The following is a 24,576-nucleotide window of genomic DNA, read 5'->3' as shown; positions in this document are numbered from 1 at the left end:
TATTATTTTGTATCTCTTCAGTTTAATCATTTTTGGAAAAAGACTAGCATATTTGGATAAATCTTGCTCTATTAAAGCTCCATGCTTCACCACCAACTCAGTTAAAAAAAATAAATAAACAACAACAAAAAAAAACAATGACTCAGTTAAAAACAGACAGGTACTGCTATCAGGAACATTAAACCAATATAGCAAAGCACAGCAAGCTACAGTTTATTTTGACTCAAGTACAGTTTTAAGAAAAGAACCTTCCAACTAAAGGCTCCAAGTCTGTGGAGAGTCCCCACTGCCTTGCTTAGCTCACTGGATCATTAAGATACACATTGGATCATTAAGACAGATATGCACTGGATCATTAAGATAGATATGGGGGCCGGGCGCAGAGGCTCACGCCTGTAATCCCAACACTTTGGGAGGCCAAGGCAGGTGGATCACAAGGTCAGGAGTTCGAGACCAGCCTGAGCAACATGGTGAAATCCCGTCTCTACTAAAAATACAGAAATTAGCCAGACATGGTGGCTGGTGCCTGTAATTCCAGCTACTCAGGAGACTGAGGCAAGAGAATCACTTGAACCCGGGAGGAGGAGGTTGCGGTGAGCCGAGATCGCGCCACTGCACTCCAGCCTGGGCGACAAAGCAAGAGTCAATCTCAAAAACAAAAAAAAAAAAGATAGATACAGGACAGTCAGCTGCATCACCCACTCACAGAAGAACCTTAGAAAAGCTGCAGAGCTATATTCAATTCCTTCCTTATCTTCTTTAAAGAAATGCATCATGAATTATGTCACATTTTACCAAGAGTTGTCCAATGTTAGCATATGTTTTCTTTTTTTTTTTTCTTTCTGAGGCGGAGTCTCGCCCTGTCGCCCAGGCTGGAGTGCAGTAGCCGGATCTCAGCTCACTGCAGGCTCCGCCTCCCAGGTTCACGCCATTCTCCTGTCTCAGCCTCCTGAGTAGCTGGGACTACAGGCACCCGCCACCACGCCCAGCTAATTTTTTGCATTTTTAGTAGAGACGGGGTTTCACTGTGTTAGCCAGGATGGTCTCGATCTCCTGACCTCGTGATCTGCCCGCCTCAGCCTCCCAAAGTGCTGGGATTACAGGCGTGAGCCACCGCACCCGGCCAGCATACGTTTTCAAAAGCAAGTGCCTTCACAACTTTTAAGTATGAACCAGTACCTTTAAGAAGTTAACAATACTTATTAAATAATGACGATGGTTGAAAGTGGTAATGAATAAACAGGGAATTCACTACAACATTGTTTCTGTATATGTTTGAAAACTTCCACAAGGCTTTCAAATTGAAGCTTTGTATTTTAATTTTAGTTATTAAATACGCATTTAACAGAAAAGTCACAGAATTCTCATTTGAAAGAATTCTATCTTTCAAAATCCTTAGTACAAAATATAGTTTTCCATCATCCTTACTAGTGGCAACTAAAAAAACAAACAAACAGATGCTTATTTTAAAATCTAGGCCGGGCACAGTGGCTCACGCCTGCAATCCCAGCATTCTGGGAGGCCAAGGCAGGCAGATCACCTGAGGTCAGGAGTTCGAGACCAGCCTGGCCAACAGAGCGAAACCCTGTCTCTACTAAAAATGCAAAAATGAGCCACGCATGGTGGCAGGTGCCTGTAATCCCAGCTACTCGGGAGGCTGAGACAGAAGAATCACTTGAACCCAGGAGTTGGAGGTTGCAGTGAGCTGACATCACACCACTGCACTTCAGCCTGGGCAACAGGGTGAGACTCTGTTTCAAAAAAAACTTTGCTAAGGCTTTCATCAATGATCTGAGAAAGTAAAAAGACATTCACCTAAAGGAATACTATGTAGTTGTATTATCTTAAAGTTTTCCAAGTCCTTGTTGAAGCCCCAGTACAAACACCTACTTCTCTAATTTAATGTGTAAGAAAAGCATTATAACTGGTGAACTTGTACATGTGCCTGCCAGTCTTTATGAAGATGGATGGTGTATTCCTCCAGTACAAGAAGGCTGGTTCATCACTCTCCTAGAGGGAGGGAAGTGAAGGAAGGAGGGAAGGAGGGAGGGAGGGAGGGAAGGGAGGAAGGGAGGAAGGGAGGGAGGGAGGGAAGGGGGGAAGGGGGGAGGGAGGGGGGGAGGGAGGGAGGGAGGGAGGGAGGGAGGAAGGTTGGTTGGTTGGTTTAGGCTCTTGTACAGAGCCTAAACCACAGCTTAACTTACTGACTTACCTGAACCCTTCCTCCTTCTAGAGTAATAGACAATAAGGCAATGACTCCACTCAACATCCCCGGAGTTCCTTGAAATGTGCCCAGGAACTACCAGGCATGAATCTAGTACACGGTTAAGTTGGCAGAAAGGGACAGCTGGGACTACCTCAGGCATGTCCTCTGACCCTAACAACTGTGGACACATACTCAAAAGATTGGTACTCTGTGAGCTAGAACAAGAGATCCCAATACAACCATAACAACATTACATTACCAGTTAATAGGAAATACTGTGTGAATGGACAGAATAGCCTGACGTAGCTTTTCCTTTTATATCTTCTTTTTTTTCTTTTTTTTATTTTTGTGAGATGGGGGTTTCAGTCTGTCACTCAGGCTGGAGTGCAATGGCATGATCATAACTCACTGCTGCCTCAACCTCCTGGGCTCAAGTAATCCTCCCACCTCAGCCTCCTGAGTACCTGGGACTACAGGCATGCACCGCTATGCTCAACTAATTTTGTTAAATTTCTGTAGGGACAAGGTCTCACAATGTTCCCCAGGGTAGTCTCAAACTCCTGCACTCAACTGATCCTCCTGCCCAGGCCTCCTGAAGTGCTGGAATTATAGGCATTGAGTCACTGTGCCTGGCCTCATGACATTTTTTTAAATCTGTGGTTTCAGCTACCTCTCTTGATACTAGAAATCAAATTTAAGATGCTTCAAACCAATCTCCACATGGTTCTCACCAACATCCAGGTTTTTGCCCATGCTTTCTTCTCCCTAGAACCTTTTCCCCCATCCTTCCCCTCTCCACTTGGCTAATTCCTATTGTTCTCTCAAGAGTGGGTGCTGTGACACCCCTGCCAGAACCCCATAGTGCCCTGCAACTTTGCACAGCACTATGATTGCCTATGGGCAGGGACGGCAGGGCAGGTGCAGTGGGAGACACTGGGTCTAAGACACAGATCAACATATAATAAATGCTTTCACAAAATTTCTCAGTTAAAACTGACAGATATTTGTAAGTTAAAATATCAATACTTAATAGTTATCTACTCAGTGTGCCACAGATTCAAATTTCACCACCTAAACCAGTCTAAGAATCTACATTGTACCTTAGGGATAGATTTCACAGAAGTCTATTAAAAGAGCGCAATCATCTGTCTAGCTACATAGATTCCAAAAAATTCAAACTTCAAACAGCAAGGATACCCACATTAGCGGTTTTCAAATGCAGATCCACATACCAGTGCAAGTCCCTGATGAGGTTTTCATAGTTGAGCCATATCTATCCACTAGAACTTTCTGCAATGATGAAAATGTTCTATACCAGCGCTGCCCAATGTGGTAGCCACTAGCCACATATGGCTAATGAGCACTTGAAGTGGGACTAGCATAACTGAGGAATGGGCCTTTCAACTTTGCTTAACTGTAATTAATTTCAATTTAATTGGCCATTTGTAGCTAGTGGTTACCATATCAGACATCAGGTTCAGGTCTAGACTCTGGAGTGAAATAAAAAAAACGTGTCTTGGCTTCTTAATTTCAGGCAATGTCATTTGGTCCAACACTCCTCCTGAAAAAGACTAAAAGAAAATATGGACAGACTATTTTTCTAATCTTAAAAGCAACCAGAATCTGACAAGACAAGAAATAACAGGCAAAAATTAAAGGGAAACCAGGAAGCCAAAGAGATAAGCACAGAAACCACCTCTGCCCTCAGGGCACTTGCTAATTCTGAAAAGTCTCAACTTTCATTTTTATGACAGTGCAGAGAGGGGAGACAGGAATAAAAGACTGGGTCCTCCAAAGCATATAACCCAAAACCCTACTACAATAAGCAAGAACCCAAAAGGCTACACACCTCCAGAGAATAAACTGGTAATGAACCAACTATCCAGCAGAACTAGATCTATGAGGGGTCCAAACAACCTCAAGCCTTGAATTTAGTTTAAGGAGATCCCAGACTGGCTGACAAAAAAACAAGTGTTCTCTGGAGGAAGCGACCTTCATTCCAGGCCTCAAAAGAATCCTACAAATCATCTGCATCCAAATCTTATACCATAAACAAAAATTAAATCATAAACCTAAATGTAAAATCTAAAACCTCTAGGAGAAAAAAAATCAGAAAAACCTTTGTGGTCTAGGATTAAGCAACTCTTAAATGTAACACATACACAAAAACACAACCCATAAAGCAACAAACTCATAAATGGGACAGTATCAAAATGTATAACTTATGCTTTACAAGGCACTGTTAAGAAAATGAAAAAGCCACCCATAACCTGGGAGAAAAGTATAGTATGTATCTGATAAACAATTTGTATCCAGAATATATAGAGAACCCTCAAAACCCAAAAAAATGGAGGAAAAAAACAGTCCTTTTTTTTTTTTTTTTTTTTTTTCAATTTTCTAAGATAGAGTCTCACTCTGTCGCCCAGGCTGGAGTGCAGTGGTGGGATCTTGGCTGATTGCAACCTCCACCACCCAGGTTCAAGCAATTCTCCTGTCTCAGCCTCCTGAGTAGCTGGGATTACAAGCGTCCGCCACCATGCCCAGCTAATTTTTGTATTTTTAGTAGAGATGAGGTTTCGTCATGTTGGCCAGGCTGGTCTCCAACTCTTGACCTCAAGTGATCCACCCGCCTTTGCCTCCCAAAAGTGCTGGGATTATAGGCGTGAGCCACAGTGCCCAACTAACAACTTTAAAATGCACAAAAGATTTAAACACTTCTTCAGAGATATACGGATGGCAAATAACCATACAAGAAGATGCTCAACACTATCAGTCATTTGGGAAACGCAAGTTAAAACCACAATGAAATTCCATTACACAACGAATTAAAATGGCTACAATGTACAAGACTGACAATATCAAGTGTTGCCCTAATGATGTAGAGCAACCAGAACTCTCATCCACTGCTGGTGGGAATGCAAAATGGTACAACTCTAGAAGACAGTTTGGCACTTTAAGAATTTCAACAGGCCAGGTGATATGGCTCACTCCTATAACCCCAGCAGTTTAGAATGCCAAGACTGGAGGATTGCTTGAACATGGGAGTTTGACACCAGCCTGCGAAACACGACTAGATCTCGTCTCTACAAAAATTTTTTCTTAATTAGCCATGTGTGATGGTGAGTGCCTGTAGTTCCAGCTACTCCAGTGACTGAGGTCAGAGGATCACTTGAGCCTGGGAGGCTGAGGCTGCAGTGAGCCATGACTACACCACTGCACTCCAGCCTGGACAACAGAGTGAGACCCTGTCTCCAAAAAGAAAAAAAAAAAAGTTAAACATACACCTACCATATGATACAGCCATTCCAGTCCTAGTCCAACCATTCCCAAGAGATACAAAAGTCTACACCCATACAAAGCCTTGTACAAAAATATTCAGAGATCTGTAACAATCCAATTCTCCACAAATAGATGTAGACCGTCAATGTAATCCCAAACAACATCTGGAAGAATTATTTTAGAAGTTGACAAGTAATTCTAAAACATGTATCGATCTGCAAAATGTCAAGAACAGCCAAGGTACTCTTGAAGAAGAGCCAAGTAGGAAGGGTTCCACAACGCGATAAGACTTATTATAAAGCTAAAATAATTTATAGACAGCTTAGTGTTTGTGGAATCAAAAAATCCAAAAACACAAGAGTCTAAAAGACACACACATGGCCAGGCACAGTAGCTCACGCCTGTAATCCCAGCACTTTCGGACCAAGTCAGGCAGATCACAAGGTCAGGAGATCGAGACTCTCCTGGCTAACACAGTAAAACTCCGCCTCTACTGAAAATACAAAAAATAGCAGGGCGTGGTGGTGGGCGCCCGTAGTCCCAGCTGTTCGGGAGGCTGAGGCAGGAGAAGGGCGTGAACCCGGGAGGCAGAGGGTGCAGTGAGCCGAGATCGCGCCACTGCAATCCAACCTGGGAGACACAGCGAGACTCCGTCTCAAAAAAAAAAAGACACACACGTATATGGACAAGTGATTTACAACAAAAGTGGCATTGCAGAAGCAGGGAAAAAGATACTCTTTTCAATAAATGGTGTTGGGATAACTAGATGTACACATACTAAAATGAAATTGATTTAATCCCTTCCTTATACTATACACCAAAATCAATTCCAAGTGAATTATAAAGATGAAATGCAAAATTATTAAACATTTAGAAAATAACAGAGGAATTAGTTCACAGTCTCAGGGTAGGGGAAGACAAAAAAAAGTAGGAACTGGCCGGGCGCGGTGGCTCAAGCCTGTAATCCCAGCACTTTGGGAGGCCGAGACGGGCGGAACACGAGGTCAGGAGATCGAGACCATCCTGGCTAACACAGTGAAACCCCGTCTCTACTAAAAAATACAAAAAAATAGCCAGGCGAGGTGGCGGGCGCCTGTAGTCCCAGCTACTCGGGAGGCTGAGGCAGGAGAATGGCGCAAACCCGGGAGGCGGAGCTTGCAGTGAGCTGAGATCCAGCCACTGCACTCCAGCCTGGGCGACAGAGCCAGACTCCGTCTCAAAAAAAAAAAAAAAAAAAAAAAAAAAAGTAGGAACTATAAAGGAAAAGACTGATAAACTGGACTATATTAAACTTAACTTCTATCAAAAAAAACACCATTGAGGCTCTGCACAGTGGCTCACATTTGTAATCCCAATACTTTGGCAAGTGAAGGCGGGAGGACTGGTTGAGCTCAGGAGTTTGAGACTAGCCTGGACAACATAGGAAAACCCTATCTCTTAAAAAAAAAAAAAAATTTAAAAAATTAGCAAGCAGGGTGATATATGCGTATTCCCAGCTACTCAGGAGGCTGAGGGAGGAGGACTGCTTGAGCCCAAGAGTTGGAGTTGGCAGTGAGCTATGACTGCACCACTGCACACCAGCCTGGGAAACAAAGCAAGACCCTATCTCAAAGAAACAAACAAACAAACAAACAAAAACTACTGAGAGTCAGTGAAACCGCATGCCACAAAGTAGGAGATAGTGGCAAGATGTATAAACCAACAAAGGACTTGGATTCTGAATATATACAGAGGCTACAAATTAATGAATTTAAAAAAAAAAAAAAAAAACAGAAGACCTAATAGAAAAATACAGGCACTTGGCAAAACAGTAAATCCAAATGGCCCGCAAATTTATTTTAGAAAGTGCAACCTCGGCCAGGCACGGTGGCTCACACCTGTAATCCAAGCACTTCAGGAGGCTGAGGCGGGCAGATCACCTAAGGTTGGGAGTTCAAGACCAACCTGACCAACATAGAGAAACTTCATCTCTATTAAAAATACAAAATTAGCTGCATATGATGGTGCATGCCCATAATCCCAGCTACTCGGGAGGCTAAGGCAGGAGAATCGCTTGAACCCAGGAGGCAGAGGTTGCGGTAGGCCAACATTGCACCAGTGCACTCCAGCCTGGGCAACAAGAGCAAAACTCTGTCTCAAAAAAAAAAAAAGTGCAACCTCATTATAATCAGAAAAAAGCTATTTAAAACCACAAGGTGATACACTACAGAAACCACCAAAAGGGGTGCAAAAGGGAGACGGGTTATAAAAGCAGAGAAGAGGAAACTGTGCTGAGAAAATGGTCAATGATTGGAGCCTAACCTTTTAGTGACAAGTAACACAAGAATCATTTATTTACTAACATTTCCTGAAAAGCTACTATAGGCCAGGCACTCTTAAAAGTACAATGGTCATCGCAGAATATAACTGACTATAAGTTATAAGTTTCACTCTCCTTGACCAATTTTTTTTTTTTTTTTTTTTTTGAGACAGGGTCTCCCTCTGTCACCCAGGTTGGAGTGCAGTGGTGTGATCATGGCTCACTGTAGACCTGACCTCCTGGGCACAAGCAATCCTCCCACCTCATCCTCCTAAACAGCTGGGACTATAGGCATGCACCACCATACCTGGCTAATTATTATTATCATATTCTTTGGGAGAGACAAGATTTCACCATGTTGACCAGGCTAGTCTCAAACTCCTGGGCTCAAGTGATCCTCCTGCCCTGGCCTCCCAAAGTGCTGGGGTTACCGGCGTGAGTCAACATGCCAGGCCAACAAATTGTTTCAAGAAGAAATTGTTCCAGATCAATTTTCCCACCATCTCATTTCTATTATTTTTGCTTTCATTGAGCTGCACAGTTGAAAGATCATAGTAGGAAATTCATGTGGAAATATCCTTCTCGTTGTTTTTAGATTACATTAATTTTGCTCATCCCTACTTTTCTTCTCTAACTTGTTAACTTTCATATACTTAAATACCCTTTACAACACAGACTATACAACAAAGTCATTTTAGTCTTTCTAATTGACTCCCTTCAGACATTTGATCTTTTCTGAAATGCTTTACAAGGCTTTCATGTATCTAAATTCCTCAACTATCAACACGCTGAAAATCCACAGAATAGATGGAAGACTCTTTTTCATTCCTTACATTATTTACTGACCACCTATAATGGTATTATGATCAAGCTGTGTGGGACTCAAAGATACCTAACAGATAATACAGAAGCCTCATCTCTGAGCTCACAACATTCTGTCTGCCAAGTTATGTGTCTAATTCTGCATAAGATATAACAGATTTAAGGGACATCACCAACTTCATCGTTGTGGACTGCTTAATTTTTATTTAAGCTTTTCTTAGGAGAAAGGGCAAAAGGCAAAAGAATGTATTAAATTTAGGCAATAATTCAATACCAGGAATAAAAATCAATTCACATAATACAGCTTCATTAATTACCCCAAGTCTTGGCAATCACCCTGACTCTATTATATGTTAGCCAATTTTTTAGCACCAAAACAAAACCACCAGGGAGCTTGTGCCTTAAGCACCAACATGTACACACACTCTACTGACATTTGCCAAAAGCCACAAGTCCAGGAGCCATACAAACTGCTATTTCAATGTAAAATTGTTCATTCAAATTCCAAACCAAGATTTAAAATAATTAATCAGTCTCAGCATAAAACATTCAAAATCTTAACAAAAGCAGTTGTGAGATCTTCCCAAGATTCTGAAAATCCTAAAAAACACATTTAGATTCCTGAAGTGAGGGCAATCTCCTTAGCAAATCTAAGTGGCCAAGAAGATACCATACACATACCTCAAATTAAGACTAATTTTTGCCTCCTATGACTTGCATTTCTTTCAAAATATCCTAAAGCAGCGGTTCACAAACGTTAACATGCATCAAAGCACCAAGACAGCAAGTTTACAAAGCTTGCGAAGCCAGGCATGGTGGCTCATGCCTGTAACCCCAATACTTCAGAAGGCCAAAGCAGGAGGACTGCTCGAGCCCAGGAGTTCAAGACCAGCCCTGGTAACATGGTAACATGGTCTCTACAAAATATGCAAAAATTAGCTAGGCGTAGTGGCATGCACCTGTAGTCCCAGCTACTCAGGAGGATCACCTGAACCTGGGAGGTCGAAGCAGCAGTGAGCGGTGATCACGCCACTACACTCCAGCAAGACCCAGTCTCAAAGAAAAGCAAAAAAAATTTAAAATGAAACAAAATAGGCCATGCACAGTGGCTCATGCCTGTAGTCTCAGCACTTTGGGAGGCAGAGGCGGGCAGATCACCTGAGGTCAAGAGTTTGAGACCAGCCTGGCCAACATGGTGAAACACCATCTCTACTAAAAATACAAAAATTAGCCTAGTGTGGTGGTGTGCGCCCGTAATCCCAGCTACTCAGGAGGCTGAGGCAGGAGAATTGCTTGAACCCGAGAGGCAGAGGTTGCAGTGAGCCAAGATTGCACCACTGCCCTCCAGCCTGGGCAACAGAGTGAGACTTCATCTCGGAAAAAAAAAAAAAAATTAGCTGGGCGTGGTGGCATACTCCCGCAGTCCCAGTTACTCAGAAGGCAGAGGCAGGAGAATTGCTTGAACCCTAGAGGTAGAGGTTGCAGTGAGCTGAGATCGCGCCACTGCACTCCAGCCTGCGGCACAGAGAGAGAATCTGTCTCAAAAACAAAACAAAATAAAAAAGCGTGCTGAACACCACCCTTAGCGTTTGATTCAAGAGGCCAGAGATGGGGCCTCAGCACTTGCATTTCTAGCAAGTTTCTAGATGACAGTGATGCTACAAATGCTGTCACTACTCTGAAAACCACTGAAAGCCCCTGGAGCTTACTGGAATGTGTGCATGAACAGTGTGAATGAGTTACCCCCTCACACTATAGCAAGACTATAGAGGAACTCACTGAAAGGCAAACTGCAAAATCTCAGGGACAGATTCTGTACCCAAATGTTGACTTCCATTACCGGAGTGAATGTATTTTGAACTGTCACTTTCAAAATGTTTTATCTCAACAGCAGCACAGCAGCAAAAGACTCTGAACAAGGTCAAGGATGAGCGGCACAGTGCATAATTCACACACTTCAATATTAGGAAGATGTTTGTTCTTTTAAATGGTTTAGGGGCATAATGTTAAACCTTTGTAAAGCATCCAATTAATCCAGTTGATTAGCAAAAGATACATTAGAGCTTCTGGACAAGTAATCAAAACTTCCATCATTCTGTGTCACCTCAAACAACTTACTATGTCTTCAGAACTTAGGATGAGTCCGAATCAATTCCTACAAGATCGATTTCCAGAAAAAAAAGTTTCAAAATTATGAAAGAGCAGAGCAGTATTTTTTTCCTGGCCCAAGTCTGATAGTAGTAATTTAAAATACGGTAGACAAAGGTAAAAAAGATAACCCCAAGTTCTTCCCTGGTATCAAGTCCTATGTGAGTCTGAGCTCAGGTGAGCGGCTGGCCTCTGCCTCCCAAAGTGCTGGAATTACAGGCATGCACCACCGTGCCTTACCCCTATGTAATCTTTAAGTGAGGTTCTTTACCAGGGCAAACAAAATAGTAGACACCTGACTGACGCAAGTAACAGTTCTCCAATAATCATTAATACACCTGTGTTCTTTCATTTACTCATTCAATAAATATTACTGTGTAAGACACTGGTGATTCAATCATGTATAAAACAAAGTTTATGCCCTCGTGGAGCTTACATTCTCACAAGACAACACACATTTCACTACAAAATATGTAACACATAAAACTGCTAAGCTCTTTCATCGGACCAGCAAAGACAAACATAGAGTGTTTTGGTCAAGAGAGACAAAGACACAACAAGCACCTACAGTTCACAGCAGAATCCAATCCCAAAATGCAGGAATTTTAATAAGGAATATGAGGGCAAAAAAGAGACCCTAGGCACACATAACCCACAAACGTGACTCTTTTTTTGTTTGTTTGTTTGAGACAGAGTCTCACTATGTCGCCCAGGCTGGAGTGCAATGGTGCAATCTCAGCTCACTGAAGCCTCGACCTCCCAAACTCAAGTGATCCTCCCACCTCAGTTTCCCAAGTAGCTGGGACTACAGGCACACGCCACCACACTCATCTAATTTTTGCATCTCTTGTAGAGACCAAGTTGTGCCATGTTGCCCAGGCTGGTCACAAACTTCTGGGCTCAAGCGATCTGTCCACCTCGGCTCCCCAAAGTGCTGGGATTACAGGTGTAAGCTACCACACCCCACCCAAATGTATGATTTTTGTCATTTATCTGTTTCTGAAAAAAAATGAATTTATAGTAAAAAAAAATGTGTATCAGTAAGATTTAGGTAGATTTCAATTAAATAAAATTCAATTAAGGATTGTAAGGAAATACTTTCATGTTCTTAAAAACATGTAAACTTTGTAGTGATGCTACTAGTGTTTTTCTGAGGCTTCCAACTGCTAAGGGGGAGGAGAGTGCCACTAAGGCAAAAACATCAACTTCCTTCTTTTGTCTATAAACCGTTTCATTAGAGTATTTGCGCAAATCAGGCTATAATTAACAGCATTTACTAAAAAGTTTTTACAAACTTAAGATTTGCAGCAACCCTGCATCGAGCAAGTCTATCAGCGCCATTTATTCAACAGCATGTGCTCACTTTGTGTCTCTGTGCTACATTTTGGTAATTCTCACAATATTTCAAACTTTATTATTACATCTGTTATGGTGATCTGTAAACAGTGATCTCTTTTTATTTTTAGAGGCAGGGTCTCACTATGTTGCCCAGGCTGATCTTGAACTCCCAGCCTCAAGCAATCCTCCCAAAACACTGGATTACAGGTGTGAGCCACTGCACCTGGCCTATGATCAGTGGTCTTCGATCTTACTACTGTAGTTGTTTTGAGGGGACCATGACCTGTACCCACATGAGATCCACATTTACTCTATAAACATGTGCATTTCCACTATTCCACTTACTTGGCCTGTCTCTTCTGCTCTCCTCCCTCTCCTGTGGCCTGCTATTCCCTGAGATACAAGAATACTGCAATTAGAACAATTAGCAACTCTATAACGGGCCAAGGCGGGAGGATCATGGGAGGTCGAGAGTTCAAGACCAACCTGACCAATGTGGAGAAACCCCATCTCTCCTAAAAATACAAAATTAGCCTGGTGTGGTGGTACATGCCTGTAATCCCAGTTACTCAGGAGGCTGAGTCAGGAGAATCGCTTGAACCAGGAGGCAAAAGTTGTGGTGAGCTGAGATCTCGCCATTGCACTCCATCCTGGGCAACAAGAGTGAAACTCCGTCTCAAAAAAAAAAAAAAAAAAAAAGGCCGGGCACGTGGCTCACTCCTATAATCCCAGCACTTTGGGAGGCCGAGGCAGGTGGACCACAAGATCAGGAGATCAAGACCATCCTGGCCAACATGATGATGAAAGCCTGCCTCAACTAAAAACACAAAAAATTAGCCAGGCGTGGCAGCACATGCCTGTAGTCCCAGCTACTCCAGAGGCTGAGGCAGGTGAATCGCTTGAACCTGGGAGGCAGAAGCTACAGTGAGCCGAGATCACACCACTGCACTCTAACCTGGCAACAGAGCAAGACCCTGTCTAAAAAAAAAAAAAAAAGGAACTCTATAACAGCTTCAAAGTGTTCAAGTGAAAGGAAGAGTCCCACCTATCTCACTTTAAATCAAAAGCTAGAAATTATTAAGCTTAGTGAGAACAAATGTCAAAAATCAAGATAGGGCCGGGTGCAGCGGTGATGCCTGTAATCCTAGCACTTTGGGAGGACAAGGCAGGCAGATTGCCTGAGCTCAGGAGTTCGAGAATGGCCTGGGCAACACGGCGAAACCCCGTCTCTACTAAAAAAACAAAGAAAAAAAAAATAGCCGGCCATGGTGGTGCATGCCTGTAGTCCCAGCTACTCAGGAGGCAGAGTTTGTAGTGAGCCAAGATCGCACCACTGCACTCCAGCCTGGGGGACAGAGCAAGACTCTGTCTCAAAACAAATAAAAATAAATAAATAAATAAATAAATAAATAAATAAATAACATAAAATAAACAAGACAGGCCAAAAGTGAGGCCTCTTGTGCCAAACAGCCAAGTTGTAAATGCAAAGGAAAAGTTATTGAAGCGAATTAAAAGTGGTACTTCAGTGAACACACAAATGACAAGAGTGTAAAACAGCCCTGGCCAGGCGCAGTGGTTCACACCTGTAATCCCAGCTACTCAGGAGGCTGAGACCCCAGAGTCACTTCAACCCATGAGGCGGAGGCTGCAGTGAGCCAAGATCACGCCACTGCACTGCAGTCCAGTCTGGGTGACAGAGTGAGACTGTGTCTCAAAAAAAAAAATTTTTTTTAAAGGTGAAGAAAACGGCCTTATTATTGGTATAGAGAAAGTTTTAGTGGTCCAAATAGATCAAGCCAGCCATAACATTCCCTTGACCCAAAGCCTAATTCAGAGAAAGTTCCTATTCAATTCTGTAAATTGACATGCGGAAGCTACAGAAGAAAAGCTGGAAGCTAGCAGAGGTTGGTTCATGAGGTTGAAGGAAAAAAGCCATCTCCACAGCATAAAATTGCAAGATGAAGCAGCAAGTGCTGGTGGAGAATCTGCAGCAAGTTATCTAGAAGATCTAGCTAAGATCACTGATGAAGGTGGCTACACTAAACAACACATTTTAAATGAAGAAAGAAACCACCTTCTATTGGAAGATGCCATCTAAGACTTTCATAGCCAGAGAGATGAAGCCAATGTCTGGCTTTAAAGCTTCAGAGGACAGGCTGACTCTCGTTAGGGGCTAAGGCAGCTGGTGATTTCAAGTTAAAGCCAATGTTAGCTTCCCATTCTGAAAATCCCAGGGTCCTTAAGAACAATGTTAATTCTACTCTGCCTCTGCGCTACAAATGGAATAACAAAGCCTGGATGACAGCACATCTGTTTACAGCATGGTTTACTGAATATTTTAAGCCCACTGTTGAGATCTACTGCTCAGAAAAATTCCTATCAAAATATTACGGTTCATTGGCAAAGTACCTGTTGCCCAAGAGCTCTGAGAGAGATGGACAAGGAGAGGAATGAGGTTTTCATGCTCGTTAACACCACATCCATTCTGCAGCCCATAGATTAGGAAGCCACTTTGACTTTTAAGTCTTAAAAGAAATATGTTTCATAACGGTAAAGCTGCCATAGATAGTGATTCCTCTGATGGATCTGGGTAAGTACATCGAAAACATCCTGGAAAGGATTCACCATTCTAGATGCCATTAACATTCGTGATACATGGGAGGAGGTGAAAATAGCATTATGAACAGGAGTTTGGAAGACCTTGCTTCCAACTGTCATGGATAACTGAGGGATTCGCGTTTTCAGTAGAGAAAGTAAATGCAAATATGGTAGAAACAGCAAGAGAACTAGAATTAGAAGTGGAACCTGAAGATGTGACTGAATTGCTGCAATCTCATAATAAAACTTGAACAGATAAGGAGTTCCTTCTTAGGGATGAGGAAAGAAAGTGGTTTCCTGAAATGGAATCTACCCCTGGTGAAGATACTGTGAACACTGTTGAAATGACAACAAAGGATCTAGAATATTGCATACACTTATTGATAAAGCAATGGCAGTGTTTGGGAGTACTGAGTTCAATTTTGAAAGAAGTTCTGCTGTGGATAAAATGCTTTCAAATAGCATCACATACTCCGGAGAAATCTTTAATGAAAGAAAGAGTCAACTGATGTGGCAAACCTAATTGTTATCTTAAGAAACTGCCAGACATTTCAGTCTCCAGCAACCACCACCCTGATTTGTCAGCAGCCATCACCATTGAGGGAAGACCATCCACCAGCAAAAAGATGATGATTTGCTGAAGGCTCAGATGACCGATAGTATTTAAGTAGGTCACGTACATTAGCTGGGCACAGTGACTCACGCCTGCAATCCCAGCACTTTGGGAGGCCGAGGTAGGAGGATCACTTGAGCCCAGGAGGTCCACGTTGCAGTGAGCTATGACTGCACCACTGCACTCCAGCCTGGGTGACAGAACAAGACCTTGTCTCAAAAAAAAGAAATGTACATTGCTTTTTTAGACATGTTACTGCACACTTACTACAGTATAGTGTAAACAAAAGTTTTATATGCACTGGGAAATCAATGTGTGTGACTCATTTTATTGCAGTGGTCTAGAAACAAACCAAGATATGCCTGTACTACAGGAACTAAACTTTTCTCAGATGTTTTTCACTAGCAAAAAAGAAAAATTCACTTCAAATATGATAAAAATAGTATAACTTTTAATGTTACTGAAATTTAAAACAAGAATTGATCGAGGTCTAAATCAACATCAGTTTAGAATACCTAAACTGAAAATGTTAAATTTAAAAACTAAAATTTTATATTAACACTTTGAAATGCATCTTTTGTAACTCTTAAGATAATTTTAATTATTTTCTAAAAATTAAGACATCACAAAATACAAAGGGAAAAAGGTTTCCATAACCTATAGAGATATGAACTAAGATCCTACCTTTCTAACTCAAATCAACGTTCAGGAAAGGACAGTTTTCAAAATTATTTTTTACATTATAGAATACAATATAAATAATTTCCTCTACAGGACCCAATCTTTTTTTTTTTTAAGGAGGGTAGCTTTAACAATAGGATTTTCTTAGACAATTTCTCCAACTCCCTAAAAGAACACACATCTGACTAGCTGGAGAACATGGTTTTGAGGACTGAGAGAGTAAGTTATGTAATTTCCATCAAGAAACATGGTGCTTTTCAAAAAACATTTTAGTATAAAACGTTTTAATGATCCTCACTGCCTCCTCACAATTTTACTGCTGGATTCATGGAACTTCACTCCTAATCTAACATTATTCACTTTCAGTGGGCTTCCAGCCTCAAAGAATAAGGCTTTTTAGGTCCCGTCTCCTCTCAGAGTTTGCCCCAGTATTCTTTGCCCCAAATCGTAAACACGGAGTTTTGATTTCCATGTCTTTATTTACCCAATGACTTGCTTCTTGATGCACCACCACTTAATGATGTTGTATGTCCTCCTAATCAGCGTCTACACTGAAGTCTCAGGTGATTGTGGGCGCCCTTAAAAGGAAACATGTGTTTTAAATAATCTTTGCCTGTGTTCATTATTAAACTAGATTATTTGATAGTGACCTGAAATTTTTTAAAGGAAAACGTTATAATATTGACTTTGATGTCTCTGCACTTTAATAAACAAGAAGGTTCAAAGTGATGGTAGGTTCAGCCTATTTTTCCCCTCCAAGGACAACCACAAATACAAAACACAAAGACACTGGGACAAAAACATCCTTAAAATGTTCCTTGTTTGAATGTCATAAGGCTTTTCCAATTAACTGACTAGTATAACTGCATGAAAATATTACCTATACTGTACCCCAACAAAAATACGTTGAATGCTATTTACTTTTATGTGTCTTTTAACTACATCCGTGTGCTTGCATCCGACTGTTCAGAAGTTTTCAAACATGGGACAGAGTGCTCAACTCTCGAAGACATCATTTTCATTACCCGTTTCCCAAATAAAATTTAAGGTTGAGGCTCTGGTATTTCATTTCATATAGTAGTGGTCTGTTTTTCCGGCCATGAAAACGTTTATATTCTAAGTAAAAATCCCAGCGATGGTTAAGTCTTAAATAAATACAAATCTCCAAACTCTTGCACTGCCTTCAGCTTTCAGCTTGAATGTATAACCAGTTCCCATAATTACTACAATATTACTATTATCTTAGTCTCATTGCCAAAATCCCAGCTGCAGGCTAACTATACAAGAATGAGACACTGTTGAAATGACTCGGGGGGGGGGGGGAACTTTACCCTCACTGATTTTAGCTACAAAATCCTGCAATTAAATGAAACCAATTCACACACACACACACACACACACCACCTTCTAAGAAAGAACAGGATGCCGCTACACAAGGAACCCAGACAGAAATTCGGCTAACAGTTGCGCCTAAGCCACCGCGGCAGAGTCGGGGGCTGGGGGCGGAGAAGAGGAGGAAACTTGGGAGGCACAAAGACTCCAGTGAGGACTCCAGTGAGGGCTCCAGGGCTCCCGCCAAGAAACCCACGGGGCTCTATCAAACTTGAGGGTTTGCGTTCGGGCACACGGCGGGCTTGGAGCTCCGGCACCGGCAGGCCGCTCGGAGCCCACCCTTGGCTGCTCGCGGGGCCGCGCCCGGAGCCCGGTCGGGCCGTCGCGAGCCTCCCTCTCGCGTCCGGCCGAACCCTGCCGGCGTCCCCGCGATTTCCCTCTTCCTCCTCCTGCCTCTCCCCTTTTGTTTTTCAGGCATTGGGTCCGCTCCGGCGGAGGCCGGTCCGTCCTCCGCCTCTGGCAGCCCTGCGCGCCCCCCGAGCCCCGGCCGCCTCCTCTTCCTCAGGCCCCTCGGCCTCTCCGCAAGTCCGGCCTTTTCGAAAGTCGCCCCCCATCCTCCTCACGTCCCCCGGACTCCCCACGTCCCGCAGCCTTTCTGTCTTCCCCGAACCTCTTGGCCTCCCCGCGCGCCCCCGGAATCCCCGACCTCCTCGAGCCCCCGCCTCCCCATGTCCCTCAGCCGCCCAGTTTTCTCCAAGCCTCCCGACCACCCAGCGCCCCAAGCTCCCGCCTCCCAGCGCGCGCCCCCTGACCTCCTTAAGCCTCTGAGCCTCTCGGAGCCTCTCGGCCTCCGCGGGCGCCCCAACCTCCTCACGGTCACCGGCCTCCCCTCCTCCCAGAACCGGGACCGGGGGCGCGGGAGGGGCCGGTCTCCGCTGCATCCGCCCCGGGACTGGCTGGGCGGCCCCGCTCTGCCCCTCCGCCCTCAGGGCCGCGGCCCAGCCCACGACCGCTGCACCGAAGAAGCGCGCCCCGCACCCCGCGCCCGGCACCCCGCGCCCCGCACCCCGCGCCCCGCACTCACTCGGATCGCGGCTGGGCGCCGTGAGGCTAAGGCAGACGACGACGGGGCGGCGCCGGGCGACGGCAACCGCGCTACCTCCCACGCCTCACGCCGCGGGCGCACAGCGGTCCCGGCCCGGCGGCGGCGGCTGCGGCGGCGCGGGCTCGCGCCCTCGGGGCCGTGCTGCGTCGGCGCGGGGCCGTGCTGCGTCGGCGCGGGCCCGCGCGCGTGCGCGGCAGCCGGCTGAGGCGCGCGCCCTCCCTCGGCAGCGCACGCCCGGCCCCGTCTCCGTCAGAAGTTTCCGCCTCTCGAGGGGACTGGGCATGCGCGCCGCTGCCCGCGCATGCCCAGCGCGCAGTCAGGCTCCGCTCCGGTAATTTGCTCTGTGGTGACCAGGCCGGAGTTTCGGGGTGGCTTGAGGCCGCGCGCGGGCGTGGCGGCCGGACGGGGAAAGCCCTGGTCTCGGGGGTGGCCGGGGTCGCCCCGCCGAGCGGACATCTTGGGGTCCCACCTGCCGCGCTCTCAGCCAGCGGGATTAGACGGACTTCGGGAAAGCCCTCCCTGTCCCCTTCCCTGCCCCCAAATCCCTAAGGGGTCCCCTCTGGAGAACCTCCCTCCTGAGCTGCCCTGCCGCCCCGCCCCCAGAGTTGGGCACCCGCTGCGGACCCCGGGCCTTGCAGTGCACTCTCCAGGCACCACACCGACCCTAACGAGCGGTTCCTGGGCCCTTTTTGCAGATTAGGAAACTGAGGCTCAGAGATTCTTTTCATGGCATTATAGCTAAGTTGGGCTGGGCCATGATTTGATTTTGGAAGATGAAAAATCATGAAAGGGACTTAGAAGTCCACTGGAGGTAGACAGGTTACCTAAATGAACGCCAGCAGGGAACGAGCCCCGCAGTCCCTCCTGAGGCCTACAGACCTGAGCCGGACTCCTCCAGGCGAAGGAGGGAAGGCTCGCCCCGACACCCACCCGGGCTTCCGCGGTGTGAGCCAGTTTGTCAGCGAGGAGCTGGTTGGTTATGACTGGAACGTGCCGTAGGTGGGGTGGGGGAAATAGCAAAAGGCGAGGTTGGAGGGACTGAAAAATGCAGACGGCTGCGCGGGGCCTTGCTTAGGTGCCTAGAGTTTATACTTTAGGCAACAGAGAGCCTTTGGAGGGCTTTAAGCAGGAAGTCATAACTGATTTGTGTTACTTAAAAAAAAAAGTCACTCTGGCAACCTTGCGGTCGGAAATGAAACCAGAAGAACCCTCAAGGCTGCAACTTTCATTTTTATGGTGTCATTTTGATGCTAACCGCAAGCCAGGAGGCAGGACAGACAGGCACGGGAGGCCTTTTTGAAAGGTGAACACCCTGAAGCCCAGAGAGGTGACACACGTCATTACATTAGGAGCTATAAATCAAGTAAAAAGTAAAAAAGCTTTTGCTTATCAAGATTTTACCATATTTAAATGTTTTGGGTTTTTTTGTTCTTTAATGAGATGTATTAAGGTTGGTGTTTTTCTGGGTTTTGTTACTTTTTACTACATATAAACTTGTAAGGAATTGCCTCTCCATGCCAGCCTCAGGCCTCTGTGCGTGCTGTTTGCTCTGTCTGGAACTTCTTGCTCCTCACTTCGTTCAAGACCCTGCTTTTATGTCACCTCATTGATACCAGCCGACCACTCTGTATATAATAGGAACCACCCATTGCCCTGCCATCCTCTCACACACAGTCCACACTTAGTCTGTTCTGTTGTTCTCCAAAGTACCTATTGTTCTCCATGGCCCAACACTGTGTTCTTGTTTATTTCTTGATTGTCTGTCTCTCCACTAGAATCTTAGATTCATTAGAGCAAGGGCTTTGTTTTGTTCACTAATAGGTCCTGGCACACAATAAGTATTTGTCCAGTGAATGAACGAAGCTTTGGGTGATGTGAAGTGAGAGCTTATTATTACAAGGATAAGAAGAGCATGGGAATTAAAAGAAGGGAGTGGAGGCACAAAGGGACTGCATTAAGGATAACTTTGGGGGAAGGGGCTGCACTTAGCATGGTAGACTAAAAATGGCCATCAATTATTTGACACTTTTCCCAAGAAGAGGTGGAATTTATTCACCCCTTGAATGTGGATGGATCTTGTAACTTGCTTTGACCAATAGGATGTGTCACAAGTGACACTGTACAAATTCCAAGCCTAGGCCTCAAGAAGCCGTGCTGCTTTCACTTTCCCCCTCTTCAGCCCAAGCTAGCCTCATGAGGAGGCCGTGTGGAAGAGAACTGAGCACCCTGGCCAGCAAGCTGCCACCTCCAGACATGTGAGTGAGCTGTGCTAGACCTCCCAGCCCCTGTGAAGCATTCAGCCCACTGCAGCTACATAAGACCTGGAGAGACTGATGGAAGAACTGCCCAGCTGAACCCAGCCCAAATCGCCAAACCACGGAATTGTGAGCCAATAAAATACATGTGGTTTTAAGCCTTTAGGTTTTAAGGTAGTGTGTTACACAATATTGTTTCCTGGACTCTGCCACGATACATTTGAAACTGACGTTCTTGAAGGGCAGCTTTGATTATTATTATGCTGAATAAAAGAAGAAAATCAGAAAAGGGTGGGAAGAAGTAATGCAAAGGAGAAGGGCAGACAGAGATACAAACGGGAAAAGGGACAAACCTAGGAAACAGTGGCTTGTCTTACCTCTTGGGCATACTTTATGGTGTCTAAGAACTCAGGCTGAGGAGTAAGATGAACATTGGCACAGACCCAGGCTCAAGTTTAACCATTCACCAATAAACCTATGAAGGTTGTATAATGTCTCTGAGCCTCAATTTCTCATCTGTAAAATGGAGACTCTAAAGGATGTACATTAAAATTAGGTTGTAGAGAGGCCAGGCGTGGTGGCTCACGCCTGTAATTGCAGCACTTTGGGAGGCCAGGGCGGGCGGATCGTGAGCTCAGGCGATCGAGACCATCCTGGCTAACACAGGAAAACCCCGTCTCTACTAAAAGTACAAAAAAATTAGCCAGGTGTGGTGGTGGGCATCTGTAGTCCCGGCTACTCAGGAGGCTGAGGCAGGAGAATGGTGTGAACCCAGGAGGCGGAGCTTGCAGTGAGCGGAGATGGTGCCACTACACTCCATACTGGGCGACAGAGCGAGACTCCATCTCAAAAAAAAAAAAAAATTAGGTTGTAGAGGAAACAAACCATTCTCATAAAACAGCAGGGTGCTTAGCATATATAGGTGTTATTGATTGACTATAGCATTGCTTTACGGATTACTAATAATTTGCATGATGATGGAGGGGGTATTCAAAGGACCACCAGAGCACAGAGTCAAGGAAGGCTGACTTCTCTCAGTCTCTGTGGGTCAGAACCTGTATACACTGTCTCTAGACCTCATAGCAACCCTGTGATGTAGACGCTATTATCAGCACCTCCATTTTATAAATTTGAAAACTACTGCTCAGATGGCCAGGCGCAGTGGCTCACGCCTATAATCCCAGCACTTTGGGAGGCCAAGGCGGGCAGATTACTTGAGGTCAGGAGTTCGATACCAGCCTGGCTAACCACAGTGAAACCCTGTCTCTACTAAAAATACAAAAATTAGCTGGGCATGGTGGCACATGCCTGTAATCCCAGCTACTTGGGAGGCTGAGGCAGGAGAATTGCTTGAACCAGGGAGGCAGAGGTTGCAGTGAGCTGAGGTTGGCCCGTTGCACTCCAGCCTGGGCAAAGAAGCAAGACTCCATCTCAAAAAAAAAAAAAAAAGAAAAGAGAACTACTGAGAACTACTGCTCAGAAAAAAAAAAAAAAAGGCAGCAGCAGCAATGAGTCAGATAGCAGGGCTGGAACTCAAGGCTGCATCTGTCCAACTGCAAAGCCTGTGCTCCTTCCTCTCCCCAGCACAGTCTCTGATGCACTCATACCCTCATACAAAAAAACAAAGCAGAGAACACAATTTGGCTTCTCCCCTTCCTGCACTGCGCCAGATGGGCTGAGCGCTGACCTTGCGTGGGAAGCTTTCAGGAAGAGCTTCCTGTGTCTTGGCAGAGCAGCTGCGCTGAGCCTGGGAGCAGTTCCCCCTTGAAAAGCCCCCCACCTCCCTGGTCGGCTAAGGGCTCCCTCCCAGGAGGGGCTCACTCACGCTGGAGAAGCAGAAACACACACTAAGGCCAGGGGTGGATGCACAGTCATGGGGGCGTGGAAGCTGATATCACAGAAGAGACGCTGAAGCCCAGGTTCCTGCCCACATCACAGCTGACCACCCTGCAGATCTGTCTGGAGAAGCTGTAATGAGAGAAAGTGAGACCCAGGGGACAGGTGCCTGGGGTACTTTTCAATCCAGTTAAATGTGCCCCTGAGAGCTATGGGCCTCTCACATCGCCACGGCATGCTGGGCCTCAAGAATCTGGAGAGTGGTGGAATGGAGAAAGGGTCTGACAGACCTGACCTCCAATCCCAGCTCCCTCACATGACAACCCCATGGCCCCAAGCAGGCTGCTCAACCTCCCGGAGTCTCAGCTTCCTCCTCTGTAAAATGGGGAGAGTGGAAGAGCAGAAGGCAGGGGCAGAGGATGCCCCTAGGGAAGACATCTAGAAGGAAAGCAGGCGTAGAGGAGGGGGCTGAAGACAGATTCCCACCTCCAAATTCTGTCCCGTATAAAGTCAAATGGGCCCTTGCCCTCTGCTGAGGCCACAGTCACCACTTGCAGCTTGCCCAGGAGTGAGCAAAACAAATCCGTGGTCGCTATTCAGGAACATTCTGGGCTCACAGAATAATTAGGCTATGCAGGGTTGTTGGGTTTTTTTTTTTTTTTTTTTTTTTTGTGACTGAGTCTCATTCTATTGCCCAGGCTGGTATGCAATGGCGCAATCTCGGCTCACTGCAATCTCTGCCTCTTGGGTTCAAGTGATTCTCATGCCTCAGCCTCTGGAGTAGCAGGGATTATAGGTGCCCGCCACCATGCCCGGCTAATTTTTGTATTTTTAATAGAGACAGGGTTTCACTATGTTGGCCAGGCTGGTCTCGAACTCCTGACCTGAAATAATCCTCCCGTCTCGGCCTCCCAAAGTGCTGGGATTACAGGCGTGAGCCACCATGCCTGGCCTCTATGCAGGTTTTTACTACAAGTTGAAATTTCACTTTCCACAGACACGTCACATAGGAATGCAGAGATAGGGGGAAGAGGGGTCCCGCAGGGGTGCCCATCTCCTGCGGGGAGGTGGGAACAACTCTTCCTAGGTTGAAGAGCATCCCAGCCCCTCCTGCTCACATAGATTGCGCCCAGTTTACCCCACCAGGGTGTTCCAGGACCCTGTGGCGCAAGAGGCACTAACAGGGCCTCTTCAAGGTCTCACCCATACTCAGTGCCCCCAAGTTCCCCTGAGTGGAAGTGAGCAAGCCCTGTCAGGAGGCTGAGTGCCTAGAGCAGGACCTCACTGTAGGGGTCTGTCCCAGGGATACTGCTCCCTGGCCTGGGCCCCAAGCCCACTCCCACCCCCAAACCCCCTCCTCCAAAATACTGCATGTGAAGGAAAATCCTCCCCTCTGCAAGGCTCAGCAGGTCCAGGCCAGGAACAATCCCCCACCTGCCTGACCTGAGATACCCCTTCAGTCTGGACCTGGTAGCAAAGGCTCCAATCACAGTTCATCTAGAGCTAATGAGTGCTCTGTACCTGCTACTGTCCCTACAACAGCCTTTAGAGGGAAAAAATGTTCACATTTTCTGGGGAATTCTGCCTCAAATCATTTATTATCTCATTTACTTTTCACGACTGCCTTAGATAAGTATTACTAAGCATGTTTTACAGATGGGTAAATTGAGTCCAGAAGGTGATGACTATTCAGCTCCAGTCTACCCAGCAAGTAAGGAACAGAGCCAGAATTCAAACCCAGCTTGTCTGGCTCTGAAATGGTGCTCACAGCACCACAGCACCTGCTGGGATTACAGGCTTGTGTCTTCATGCCTGCCCTGAAGGCGACTAGAAAGAGTCTAGGTGAGGAGGTGAGGCCTACATGGCTTCTCCCTGCATTAAGTTCTTCACTTTATAATGACCATGCAGTTGCAGGGATGCCATCAGACCAGTTCTAGTCATGGAACTGATAAAATTCCCTTTCTTTCTTTTCTTTTTTTCTTTTTTCTTTCTTTCTTTCTTTTTTTCTTTTTTTTTTCTTTTTTTTTTTTTGAGAGAGAGTCTTGCTCTGTTGCCCGGACTGGA

The 24,576-nt window shown here is 45.5% G+C and overlaps 2 protein-coding genes across 12 annotated transcripts in view; one reads left to right on the top strand and one right to left on the bottom strand.

Annotated features, from left to right (window-relative positions):
* Positions 1-18,535, bottom strand: part of LOC105488506 (protein tyrosine kinase 2) — a 357,242-nt gene extending 338,707 nt beyond the window's left edge. For 10 of the 11 annotated variants that reach the window (XM_071067741.1, XM_071067734.1, XM_071067742.1 and 7 more), the window contains exon 1: positions 18,401-18,535. The gene's annotated coding sequence lies outside the window, so the exon portion shown is untranslated. The remainder of the gene's footprint in view (positions 1-18,400) is intronic. The other variant, XM_071067735.1, reaches the window with a different exon arrangement.
* LOC105488393 (uncharacterized) overlaps positions 1-20,839 on the top strand; it is a 43,115-nt gene extending 22,276 nt beyond the window's left edge. The window contains exons 2-3 of the mRNA XM_071067410.1: positions 17,593-18,752; positions 20,601-20,839. Of these exons, the coding sequence (XP_070923511.1) occupies positions 17,593-18,626 (1,034 nt within the window). The 3' untranslated portion in view covers positions 18,627-18,752; positions 20,601-20,839. The remainder of the gene's footprint in view (positions 1-17,592; positions 18,753-20,600) is intronic.
* The last annotated feature ends 3,737 nt before the right edge of the window (positions 20,840-24,576 follow it).

Source organism: Macaca nemestrina, chromosome 8 (assembly GCF_043159975.1).
Source record: "Macaca nemestrina isolate mMacNem1 chromosome 8, mMacNem.hap1, whole genome shotgun sequence".
In the NCBI taxonomy this organism is placed as follows: Eukaryota; Metazoa; Chordata; class Mammalia; order Primates; family Cercopithecidae; genus Macaca; species Macaca nemestrina.
This window is presented reverse-complemented; position numbering and strand designations above follow the sequence as displayed.